The following is a 12726-nucleotide window of genomic DNA, read 5'->3' on the forward strand; positions in this document are numbered from 1 at the left end:
TCTCCCTTTGACATAATGCTACACAAGCACTCTTACAGTGTACCAATACAGCTGTGCCGCTGTAAGTTTTAAGTATAGACTAGTCCTAATATCTGGGACTGACATGGTTACAATGACACTGAATATTTGATGATAGCTGCTGTGCTGAGTCTTTAGTATGTATTCCTGCCCAACGCTCCTAAATAGCAATGTTACAAATAAATCATTGGATAGAGGAAATCATTGTCTGTTGTAAATGATATTTTATTTCTGAAAAATTAACAAGCTAACCTCCTCAAGGCGGTTTTGAAGGCTGTTCAACGTCTCAGTGGCATTGTTAAATTGTTTTTCTATGGCATTCATCTTAGACTCAAAACGATTCTGCAAGAGTTAAAGAAAAAGAATGTTGAGACATATTTTAAAAGTTACAAGAAAGGAAAAAAAATCCATTGGATCAAGCATTCCCAACAAAACAGAAAATACTTATAAAGGTTATATATCTCTGAGGTACTTTTGTAAGGTTCAGCTTCTTTATATTGCAAGAAAAGCAAATGTAATCGCATTGGAACAACACTGACATCTAATGGGCAGTCAAATTAAACTTGAAGTGGTATATTCCAAGTTTGCCTGAATAAAATAGCATGGGTGAAACAATGGCTCCATTGAAATCAATGGAATTTTTGCCATTGACTTCAGTGGGACCAGGATTTCACCCAATACACAGTGTTTAGATCCAGATTAAAATTAGGCTAGAGGTCTGAGGCTCAGGTCTGGATTTGAATTACCAAAATCCTGATAGATCATTTTGTGAGTTTTTAACGAAAAAATTGAGGAAATCTCATGAGATCAGTCATTCTTATGAGATTTGAGACACATTGAAGCCAACACTAAAAAAATAGTTTTCATTCCCCTTTTGTACCTGCCACACAATGGCCAGATACAATCACAATCTCTACATATCCCTAAACATATTGGGGATGCAAATCACCCCTGTATCATGGCCCAGTCCCCATCTGGACCATCCCATCCAAGCTGGACAGGCATACTCATATGAGCATGCTGCTCCTGTCAGTGGGACAGTGCAGAATATGAACTTCCTCTGAATGGTGGGATGTTGGAGGGAGGAATTTTGTCTTCTCCTGCACAGTCACTCCTGGAGCTCTCTGTCAGGTGGTGGTGTTCTGTACAACCGCATACTCAAGGCAGAGCTGATTCCTTAGTCTGCACTGCGCTGCTCAGTCACTGAAAAAGCACAGCGCAACTGGAGAGCTCCTTTCCCCCTTTTATAAATGTGAGTTTCAATTATTTTTGTTTATTATTATTACTACCTCTACTGTAGCAATACCTAAGCATCCCAAACAGGTATTAGAATCCCATTTTACTACCAGTTGAACACACACATAACACAAAAATAGATCCTGTTCAGAGAGCTCACACCATCTATGATTTAAACAACAAACAACAGATGAATCAAGAGACAAATGGTGTGTGTGAGGTAGGGCAGTGTAACGGTCAAGACATGGAGAAAAGGGGTATTTGCATAAGTTGGACATCCATTGTTCTTAGCAGTCAGTCAAGTATATTAAACTAATGTAACTTTAGTGTCTTCTGTGGCTTTGATATTTGTAGACGTCAAAACCCACTGGAATCGGGCAGGGGCTAAACCGTGCCTAGGGCTGCACACAATGGGTGCAAGATGGGGGCTCCTTGTGCATTATTCAAAGATCATCAGGGCACAATCTGTTCCAATGATAAATATTTCATATTCTTTGTACTTTCAGACTGTCGAGCTAAACTAGGAATTTTTAGAGGGTCTCTCTACTTGACACTGTTTTGAGTACACCCTCTGTGGGTTTAATCAAAATAATTCCAATGGTCAGAAGCTTTTCAGAAATATTTTGTTGTATTCTTGATTAAAACAAATCTAGCAGTATCCCCTGAAATGTTCACTTCTCAGTTCCATTAGTAATTTCCATCATGCTCCTTTCTAAAGAAGTCATCAAGAAGACTGCTGATAATAACAGGCTATAAATGGAAAACAGATATCTTAATTCTCAAGAAATTAGACACATTGGCATTCACATCAGAAACACACAAGATGAATGCAAAAGTTCCAACGTAATAAGATGTTTTCAGTAATATCACCATTTACAAGGTGTACTTTCATGTCTTGGAGATGAATCAAATAGATTACAAAGAAATGGTTCATTTACTCTGGATGGATAGCACTTTCTTGAATAAAATGTCATCAGATAGATTTCATTACACAGATGCCACCTTGTAGAAAAAACTCCAAGATGGATGAATCCATACTTCTCTACCTCAAGGTCTTGGCAAGTCTTCCAAGATGACAGAAATTTCATGTGTTGTTGCTAGTTTATCTGTACCTTTAACACTCATCACTTCATACAAACATTTGAAAAGCATCTCCCTGGAATATGTCTCAAGGTTCTTTTGATCTCACTAATTTGGTTTGGGCTTGTTATTAGTAGAGGAGGGCTCAAATGGAATGGTGGAAACAAAGACTTCCAAATACTGGGAAAGGTTAGACTCAGATCCAAATCTGGATCCAGATTCTGCAACTTAGACCTATATCCAATTTTTACCATGAAAGCTGTAGTGATGTTTCCCTTTAAATCCATCATAAGGGTGTTATCTTACTGTTTGATTCAGTCAGTAGTGCAAAAAAGCTCTCTCAAAATGTAAAACTCCATATAGCCCATATGGCAACCATATAGATTTGTACCAGGTCCTGTGTATCTGCGTCTGAATGTGCTACCCTAAAGACAGTAGAGAAGATGGCACCATTTTGGCAGTCAATACTAAAAGGTGCTGAGCCCCAATCCGACAAATGTTTAAGCAAGTGCTTAACTTTGAGCATGTGAGTTGCTTCATTGTCTTTACTGGGACTACTTGCACACAAAGTTAAATACAAGCTTACATCTTTTTCTGGCCTGGGCCAGAGTGCTGAGCACTTATAGGATCAAGCCCTAAATCAATAAGGTTTTAGCATTGTATTTGTCATAGGGTATATGGCATGTACTGCAATGAGAATTTCCCAGCATACTTCCCATTGACATAGATGGGATCATCAGGGGTTTTTGGTTATTAATGTAATAAATGGGACATTGCTGTGTAGTAAGGGTCTCAGAGAAATATCAGTAAGATGGTACTTATTAGATATTTTCTCTTGATAATCAACAAAATTAAAAGAAACAATTTATTTATTTTCTCTATTACAGTATTACTTTGTCAGTATCTCAAGCTGCCAATGTGGATCACATGAAAATGTGGGGAAAAGCACTAAAGTGAATAGAAATGCTAACTGAACCAATGAGTTTGTTAGATGTCTCAAACTAAATGGCTCGGGAAAAAACCCACATCAAAGCTGTTTTAAAAGAAGAATGAGGATTACACTCAAACACACAAAAAGCAAAGCTCAGTTAAGACTGCCAATGTCCATTATGTAGGTTCTTGAACCTTCCTCTGAAGCTTCTAGTATTGACCACTATCAGAAACTGGGTTCTAGACTAGAGTTTTTCAACAGAATTTTTTTTTTTTTTATTAAAAGGGCAACACCAAAACAGTTTGGGAATTCCTGTTGATTGTGCCTTATTGTTTCAGTAAAAAAACTCCCAAATCCTAAAATAAAAATTACCCCTAAAATGAACTATTTCATGTCAACATTTTGGCAATGGAATGTTTAAACTTTTGTGATTCAAAACTTTTTGTTTTGAAATTTCCTTTAATTTTTTTATTATTAAAAATATTAAAATGATTAGGTATGAAACAAAATTTCAGATTTTTCTTTCAGCCTGAACTAATTGTTTCATTTGACCCCCAAACAACGAACAAACAAACAAACAAACCATTCAACCTTTCCATTAGCTCAAGAAGTTTGAAAAATTTAATTTTTATTTTGATTCAATGATTTTTTTTTTTTAAAGAATTGCCAGTGAACTGAAAAAAACATTATTTGTCCAGCTCTATTCTGGACTAAGTAGAACATAGAAATTGCCATACCAGAACAGACCAGTGGTTCATGTAGTCCAGTTAAATGAGTTAGTAAGCTAGGTACCACAGTGGGCTATTAGCTGGAAAAAAGTGCCAAAAGCATGAATGAAAATAAAAAAAGGAAAAATAATCCCATGGTTAAGACACTGAAGCCATTCAGAGTTCTGACACCATTTTCTTATGTGAACTTATATGTCACTTATTTTCTCTCTCTCCGTTCATCATCATCTGTAAAATTGAGACAATGCTATCTCTGATATGGGTAACAGAACCCACATGGCAGTTCTGGCTGGATAGGCTATTGATAGACAAATTGAGGTGATGCCAATATTGGGTAGTGCCAGGTGTATTTTCTATCAGACATCAGTTTACTCATAAGCTACAAGAATGGTGACAGAAAGATGCTGCTGCTTGTTATTGCACCGGGGTTGCCATTACTCAAAATGCCAAGAAAATGAAAAATGCTAATTGAGGTGATATCTGAACAAGGGTACAATCTACAGGCCATTTCCTACAGTTTTCACTGTGTAATATTTACTTGTCAGGCGCCCCACAGGTGGAATAAAGGACCTGTGTTGAATTAGCCTTCCATAATAAATTGGGGATATGTAAGTGACACTTTTCTAATTGCAAAAATCATTGCACATGGCAAATGCCTAATGTCTGCAGAGGTGCTCTGAACGACTCTATGAATAACAAACACTCACAAGATTATCAGTGCTCCTGCAATGAATCCCTAACGACAGCTTACAGGAAATAAATATCCCTCTACCTACAAACATTTTGTGCTCATTAGCCAAAGATTTCCATCTGTGTTAGTTAAGGACACTGGCAAACATCTCCGGATCTAATTCCTTGATGCCTTTCCTCCTGAAAATAGCAAAATGGAACATATGTTTCCAAAATGTTAGATTTTTGACTTCTTGTGTGTTTTTGAGATAACTGGGACCAGTTTGGCTCCTTTTGATATTAGAAGATACAGAAAGCTATCCCACTTGAATGGAATTTGACTTAACTAAAACCATGATAAATACATGTATTTCAAGCAGAAAAGGGTGTAGAATTTCAATTGCTACCTAAATTGTTTTGAGTCTGGAAAAAAGTATGATCTTCTCTTAAAAAAAGAGTTAACATGAAAACAAGGGAAATCAACATAAATGGAAACTGGTGTTTTGTAGCAACAGATGGCCAGATTGATATTTCAGCAAATATGTGTTTGCACAGAAATAAAAATCCCCAGTTTTTAGTATGACAGATGTATACCTTACAAATTCCTGCAATCTGTGTCTACACCTTCTTGCCCCAGGAAATAAAAGAATCAACTATTAAGAAGACAGAGAAGGGTGCCCAATGTCATGTGGGGGCATAGAATGTAATGGTCTTAATGTTTCTGATTCAAGGGAAATATATAGTGCAGCACCATGAAAAGTTGCACATTTATCACCAGATGTAAAGTTTCACATAATAATTCTCATTCGAACTATAGGCAATATTGTGAATATCATGGCAAAGGTAAATATTTCAGGGCAACCAACATACTTTTTAAATTATGTTCATTGTATAGGGACTGCACCTGTTTCCATTGATTTCAATGTGAGCAGAATTAATCCCCCACAGAATTACAAGAGGAGGAACAGTGACATCTATATTAAACCTGCATAACACTTTCCTTGCTAAAAACTTCTGAAGCCTCCATTATTTTACGTGGGACTTTGACATTGAGCAAGAGGATAATCCTGGAGCAAGAGAGGTACTTTTCAAAGAGATCTCTGAAAGTGGTCAGTACCAGCAGCTTTAGAAGAATGTTCAGGAAACCTTCCATAAGCATTTGTAGGATAATCTGCCCACAGGGAAATTTTCTTCCTCATTACTTACATTTTGGCTTATGCTCTGAAGGAAGAGGGTTTATAATACTTGCAATTTTTCTTTTGTTAATCCTGAGTACTGCAATTGGGTATGTTCTTGTTATCTATATACATGTTCACTCCTTTCTTGAACTCTGCTAAGCCCTTGGCTTCTATTGTATTTTGTGGCAATGAATTCCACATGTGAATGCATTGTATGGAAAAGCTTTTCCTTTTATTGGTTTTAAATTTGCTCCCTTTCAATTTAATCAAATCTATCCTTATTCTAGTATTATGAGAACGGGTGAATAGAAGTTTCCTAACTACCTACTCTGTACCATTCATTTGTATATCTATATCATATCTCCTCTTACCTATCTCCTCCATAAAGTAAACAATTCCAGTCTTTTCATTCTGTTCTCATATGCAAGTTTTTCTATACCACAAAATCATTCTTGCCCTCATCTTTGAACTGCTTCCATTTTTTTGGTGTCATACGTGACACACACACATATAAAAGCTAGTTATTTTAGGTACATTATATATTAGATCTAGATATTATTGTAATTAATAACAACTATAGGCTTATTTATTTCATTTATTTAATATATATATAGAACACATTAAAGTATTATGAAAAGAAGAGCAGATGTCCTGGTTTTCAGCATTAGTCTGTGTACTTAAAGGTTAGAGGTAACAACAAAGAAAAAACCTCTGAACGCAACCCTGAGTATACAGCGTGCTGACTTAGAGATATACTTGAGATATACTGCAGACAATTAATTTTGACCATCCATTTGAACCAAATGTTCAGACTTGCTATGATGGCTTAGAAAAACTAAACAACAAAACAACCTTGTTTATTCACTTTCCAAAAGAAGTCACACAAGCAAAGTTTTGTGCACAAAAAGCTACGGAGTTTTATGACTATTCTTCCAAATATATATTAACATGACTTTTTGTCCTGGAAGCCTTTGCAACACCATCTAGAAAAATAGGAGTCACCTAAGTCAGGAAGTAGAAATAATAGCATGTGACTTAAGTAACCAATCACACAGCACAAATAGCGAATATGCAAAGTAAAAGTCAGGACAACTATGATCAATCCACAGGCTGTCAGAGCGGTAAATGAGAGGCTGCAGTAAGGTATTTTCCCTCAGGAGCAAGGGGAACCAAGAGAAAGAACTTTAACTTCCCAAGTCACGATTCCTTCCCAGGGTTGCGCCTGCCCTTTCTATATGGCTAGAAATTAGGTCTCAAACTAGCCCTGACTGTGTTAATCTGTTTTCAAGAAAGAGCGCGCTTGGTGTCTCTGGATCCTAATGCCCATTTTGAGAAATAATTCATAAACCAGTCATTGAATAATTCAGAGTAATGAGGAAGCTCAGTAGAACCTCAAAGACATGAACACCAGAGTTACAAAATGACCCGTCTACCGAACACCATGTAGCACCTGAAAAAAGCAATCAGGTATTGCATCTTAAAGGTCGGCACAACTGGGTTTCCTGTCCCCAACACCACTTCTCATGTGAGGAGCTGTCACTTGCAGGTGGCAGGTGAAGACGCTGAAGTTCACAGGCACTGCTGTGAGCCCCTGCTGCCAGTCCAAGGCAGCCCTAGCACGCAGAGCAGAAGCCGCTTGGCCCTGGGGTCTACGGGCACTGTTTCACCTCCACACCCCATCTCACTGGGAGAGGGAAGCTGTTTTCATCCCCCCCTTCGCCTCCCCGTCAGGAGGGGGACAAACTTGCGAGCTCAATCCGAGCCCCGGAAAGAAGCTGCTGCAGCCTGAACTGCTGATGCTGCAAGGAACTGAAGGAAGCTGCCAGCGCTAGGATGGGAGCTGCTGCTATTGCAGCCGAAGCCTGGCCTGAAGTGGGAGCCACAGTCTGTGCTGCTGCCTGCACACTACGCTCTGGAGGAGTTTTGAAGGGTCACAGCCTGTGCAGGGATGCGGCCCAAGCTTTGCCTGTGGCTGCACTCCTGAGTCCTGCCAGCACCTCTGGGAGTGCAATGGCAGGGGAGGAAGGGGCACTGGCAGCCGGCTGGCACCAACCCCCTGTCACATGCTGCCTCTGGAGCATGGCAAGCACTGCACTGAGCAGGAGAGGTGGCTGAAGGCTTGGGCTTGTAGCACCAAGGCTGCGGGGCAAGACCCCCAGTTCAGCCCAAAGGCAAGAAACAGGAATAGGGCAGGGAGCTGCTTGCAAACCAGGCAGTGCTGCCAGGTGCCACGTTTGCAGAGATCTCTCCCAGAATCAGATGGAGGACATTGACGACCATAATGTTTGGTTTAGAGTTACGAACTTTTCAGAGTTATGAACAACCTCCATTCCCAAGGTGTTCATATCTTTGAGGTTCTGCTGTAATTCACAATCAGAAGAAGGGCTTAAATAAGTGAAATGGATTGTTCACTGCAAATAATTCACCTAGCTCCAGCCGTAAAGAGCAGTGAGCAGTGAGCAGAGAGAGACCAGATCTTTGTTGCATAAGAGACTATACAGGCTGGCAACCCAAAGGCAATGTTCCTTTTATATAAACAAAGCTGTAATCCAATAGCCAAGGGAGGTCACCAGTCAGTCATGGCTGCCAGAGCCTACTTGTGACTTGGCAGCAGTCACAAAGCACATCCAAACAAATGGAACATCATCAGGACAGACTGTAACCAGGGTTGTCGCCGTAATAGCATCCTACACTGACTGGCCTCAATTCTGAAGCCTGGTCGAGTTGCACTTGACTCAGAATTGTAGGGGGATGGCAGTGAAGGGGCTTTATACTATATCTGTATTTCCCTGATCTGATCCTGGGGCCATCTTGAGGTCAATTTGGTCCCCTGCAGACCTCAAAGCAGTCTTGAGAATGCCCCATGTTACATTGACTAACAATGGCTCCCAGGGAGCAACACTGTAGCCTGAACTGCCAATAAGGTGGAAGCTAAGACGACAGGCTGCACCACTTGCAGGTTTCCTCATGCCCGGAGACTTCACAGTTAGCCTTTTAGGCCAGTTTATGGCCCTTCTTCTGTTGGAATGGCACAGAAGGCCTGGAGTGTAGTCCAAGACCTGGCTTACTCATAGGGCCCCCACCTGTGTGTGTGTGTGGGGGGGGGGGGAGGTACACTTTACTGGGGTCCAGAGGCCCTGGGGGGATCGGCCCCGGCTGCAACCCTCATGGGTATATATGTGGGTGGGGGCCCGTGTTACAAGTTTGTACTGGGCCCGAAAAAATTATGCTTGGGTCCTGCTTACTCAGCATAGGAATAAATGACTCCACAGTGTGCAAGGCAGTGTAGAATCAAGTCGCAGGTGGGGTTTATTTTCCTACATTCTACAGTTCGTATGATGCATTTGTTCATTTTTCTAAGTGTAAGCAGGCATACCAAACATCTCATTAATACCATTAATGTGAAGCTATTGGCTAGCACTCTTTTTGTCAAAGCTCTTGCTCTGAGAATAAATAATGGGCAAATAATAGTCCATGTACAGGTTGAGAAACCAGAGATCCTGTAGGAATTATGTGCCAGTTTAGGATTAATCTACATCATTCAGATTTGTTGAAATCCCAGTTCCCTTAATGAAGGAATGAATATAGATGCCAAGTAGTACCTGGATTTTTTCCTCAAAAGAGCTATTGTCATTGTTGTGCTGAGCTTGCATTAATTTCATTTCTTCAGGTTTTTGGGAAACAATCATTTCTATGAATTTCATACCCTAAAAGCAAGAAGTAGGAAAAAAAATCACCAGCATTGCTCATAACTATGGAAATCTCTTGATGTAATTTCCAGTCAGTTCACCTGTACATGGTTATGTTGTAAAATAAAGACATATGCCCCAGACTGCCCTGCTGCACAGCTTGACTGGATCAGTGTTCTGGAAACAGAGGAGAGAGAAAGCTCCATAGGGTTTCTAATCTCCCATGGCCTTGGATCTATTCCCCTCCGCTAAAATACTAGTAAGAAGTGCAGTAAATTAATGGCTGCAATAAGGTACTTTCCCTCTGGAGCAAGGTAGAACGAACTGAAACTCTGAGTCACAATTCCTTCCCAGGGCTGTTCCTTTCTTCAATAAAACTAGAAATTAGGTCTCAGACTAGCCCTGAAAGTGTTAATCTGTTTTCAAGAAAGAGCTCTCGGTTGCTTGGAATATCTGGTTCCTGAAGCCCACTTTGAGGAATAATTCAAATGGAAATTAGATTTCTCGTGGATCAAAATAACAGTCTCTTGAGAGGTAACTGGAGCCACTTACCATTTCTAAAGCATCAACTCTTTGTCTAAGGGAGACAGTCTCTTTAATGGAAACATCACTTCTGGGGTCTTTGGCTTCAGGAGTGGATGGTGAAGGCTTCAATTCGTCAGCCTAATGGACAACAACATTTACCAGCCATTATTTCTCTATTATGAAATATCAAATCTGGCAAACAGCTCTGATGTCCTTCTCAAGGAGGCAGTTATGATTTTTCACCTACAGAGATGGATTCATCAACACAGAAGTTGTTCTTCAGTGCCAGCCCTAGACAGGGTCACGGATTCTGTGATTGCATGGAGACCTTCTCAGTGGAAGCAGAAATTATCCTGGAGATGTTGTCACAATTTTGCAGAGTGTGGGGGAGCTCCTATTCTGATGTTCAGAGAGTTCCATGTGTTCAACTCTTTTTGGGAGAGGGGATCTGTATGCAGGATGGTCTGTTTTCCCATAGACACACAGAATTTACATTGTTAAATAGCTTCCATTAATAATGATAAGAATTGCATGTACAATTCTCTGTGTATCCATGAGAAAAGCATGGAAAAACATTGAAAAACCCTGAAAGATTAATTTTAATTCAGATGAATCCAGGGGATGATCCTTATTCCCTTAGGGGTACATAGAGCCCCAAAGATGGCAGGGAGGAGGCAGGGCAATGGATCTCCAACATCTCTGCAGTGGCCTGCAGAGACAGATACCCACACAAGGCTGATCACCCAGTGTAGAGTATAGCAGGAGAGGGTTGCCTTTGCATAACTATGACTCTGAATGCCCACTTCCCTTAGGGCTTCACGACTCGAAGCTGCCCCAAATCAGCCCATGCCATATAAGTACAATTAAGCCCTTAATCTGCAAGCTTCTAAGAAACAGTGGACATGAACAATAATAATAAAGGAAGCAAAGTATTATACACTAGCCCTTGAAATGAGCTTCAAAATATATTTTAATCACCATTGCAGTGACATCAGGGACTTTTTCTCCTGACATTTGAGGCAGTATTGACATTACTCATTTGGCTTTGATTTACCCTGATCTAAGTGAGACCCATTATTTGGAAGATTATTTTTACCAGCATAGTGATTCAAGCCCTTTACATTAATTAATAAGTACATTCACATTCCCCATCCATTTGTTATGTCTTCTGTGCAACCAACTATTCCCCAGTACAAATCTAGGTATGGAAAACCATGAATTCATCTTTACCTTCTGACTTAAGTATTTATGCTTGGATTCCCCTCTGCTGTTTGTTTCCACATTCTTCTGCTCAGCTGAAATGTTGTTTAGAGGGGATACTTTATTTAAGAAAGGAAAAAATATGTTTCAAATAATTTTCATAAAATTGGATGCTGCATGAGCTAGAAATGTTTTCTCAAAGTCATCTGAGATGGATATAATAAATATGTGAAGTTATTTAAGGCTTTTAATTTTTATCTATAGCTAGAACAATATGAGATAAACCAGAGAGAACAGCGTTCACATCCAAAGAAGGGTGCTTTTACAATTCCATGTGCATATGTATAACAGAGACTATATCTATTTTTCTTTCATTCATATGGAAATTTCTCCGGGAATAAACTGAAAATCCAACACCTCAGAAACATTTTCCAGCCAAAGTAATTTAATTCCCCAGATAATTTAAAAATAGCCTTTGCTGCACATTACATTGAATGATGATCATCAATGATACCGAAAGGAAATAATTAGACACAGCAGAAGCCAAAGTCAGCTAAACTGGAACTGAGAGGATCCTAGGGCTTATAGTTGATTTAAAACAACTCACAGATAACAAAAACCTGCATAGGACAGAAATAACTTATAAGACTGAGGTGCATGGACGGAAACATGCAGAGGAAGTTGAACAAGCCTGGTCTACATTATACCTAGCTCAGACCAGGGTTATTCAACCCCTACTTTCATGACCACTAACTTCACCAATGGACATCAGCACAAATGCTGCATGAGATAATTTTGCTTCCAATCAGATTTCGGCATTCCTTGATGCTAGCATAGGTCTACACACTCTTATGGGCTAAAGGACACAGGGGCTGACAAGCCCTAAAATCAGCATATAACTATGAAAGCGAATGCTGCATGTTCCCCTATCACATGCTTCATTGGTTTAGGGAATGTCTGTCAGCATCTAGGGGGGTCTAGGAAACAACTACCATTTATCCATCCACCTAATTATTACATACCAATTGCTGTTGTATCTATGGCCCTGATTTGGACAGGTACTTAAGCATATAAATTTTTAAACTCATTGACTTCTAAATCCCATTGAAATCAATAAGCACATACTTGAAGTTAAGCGCATGCTTACGTGCTTTCCCGAATTGGAGCCTAGATGAATTTGGCCCTGTATGTTAATACCTGACTAATGGGGTGAACTGAAAACATGCTTATCATCTGCAATGTTTCAAATAGCAGGCAGAGGCAACAAAACACATTTCTTTTCAGTATTGGCAGAGACTTTCCCTGGCAAAAAAAAATCTCTTTAAGGGGCATACTTAGATTTAAAACTATCAGGTGTTATAATTATGGACCAGATTCTAAACCACAGGTGTGAACACTGACAGCATGGATGAAGTTTGGATCCACATCCAAATGTTGTGTCTTGGGTTCATCTGTGTGTGTGTGCACGCGTG

At 39.7% G+C, this 12726-nt stretch overlaps 1 protein-coding gene across 1 annotated transcript; it reads right to left on the reverse strand.

Annotated features, from left to right (window-relative positions):
- Positions 1-237: 237 nt before the first annotated feature.
- LOC137160213 (structural maintenance of chromosomes protein 2-like) lies at positions 238-12395 on the reverse strand. Its single transcript, XM_067558652.1, has 5 exons — positions 12380-12395; positions 11285-11373; positions 10082-10192; positions 9443-9547; positions 238-360 (listed from the first exon to the last, which is right to left on the reverse strand). The coding sequence occupies exons 1-5, from the start codon at positions 12393-12395 to the stop codon at positions 244-246; spliced, it is 438 nt and encodes a 145-aa protein (XP_067414753.1). The 3' UTR covers positions 238-243.
- Between the last annotated feature and the right edge of the window lie 331 nt (positions 12396-12726).

The sequence above is a fragment of the Emydura macquarii genome, unplaced genomic scaffold (assembly GCF_026122565.2).
Source record: "Emydura macquarii macquarii isolate MOO-44397 ecotype Brisbane River unplaced genomic scaffold, CSIRO-AGI_Emac_v2 contig_2171, whole genome shotgun sequence".
Taxonomy (NCBI): Eukaryota; Metazoa; Chordata; order Testudines; family Chelidae; genus Emydura; species Emydura macquarii.

Excerpts from the sequence above, each read along its gene's own strand:
- LOC137160213 (XM_067558652.1), bottom strand. Across the intron at positions 10,193-11,284 it reads ATAAATACTTAAGTCAGAAG|GCTGACGAATTGAAGCCTTC; the intron begins GTAAAGATGAAT and ends GTTGTCCATTAG. Across the intron at positions 9,548-10,081 it reads GAGTTGATGCTTTAGAAATG|GGTATGAAATTCATAGAAAT; the intron begins GTAAGTGGCTCC and ends TCTTGCTTTTAG.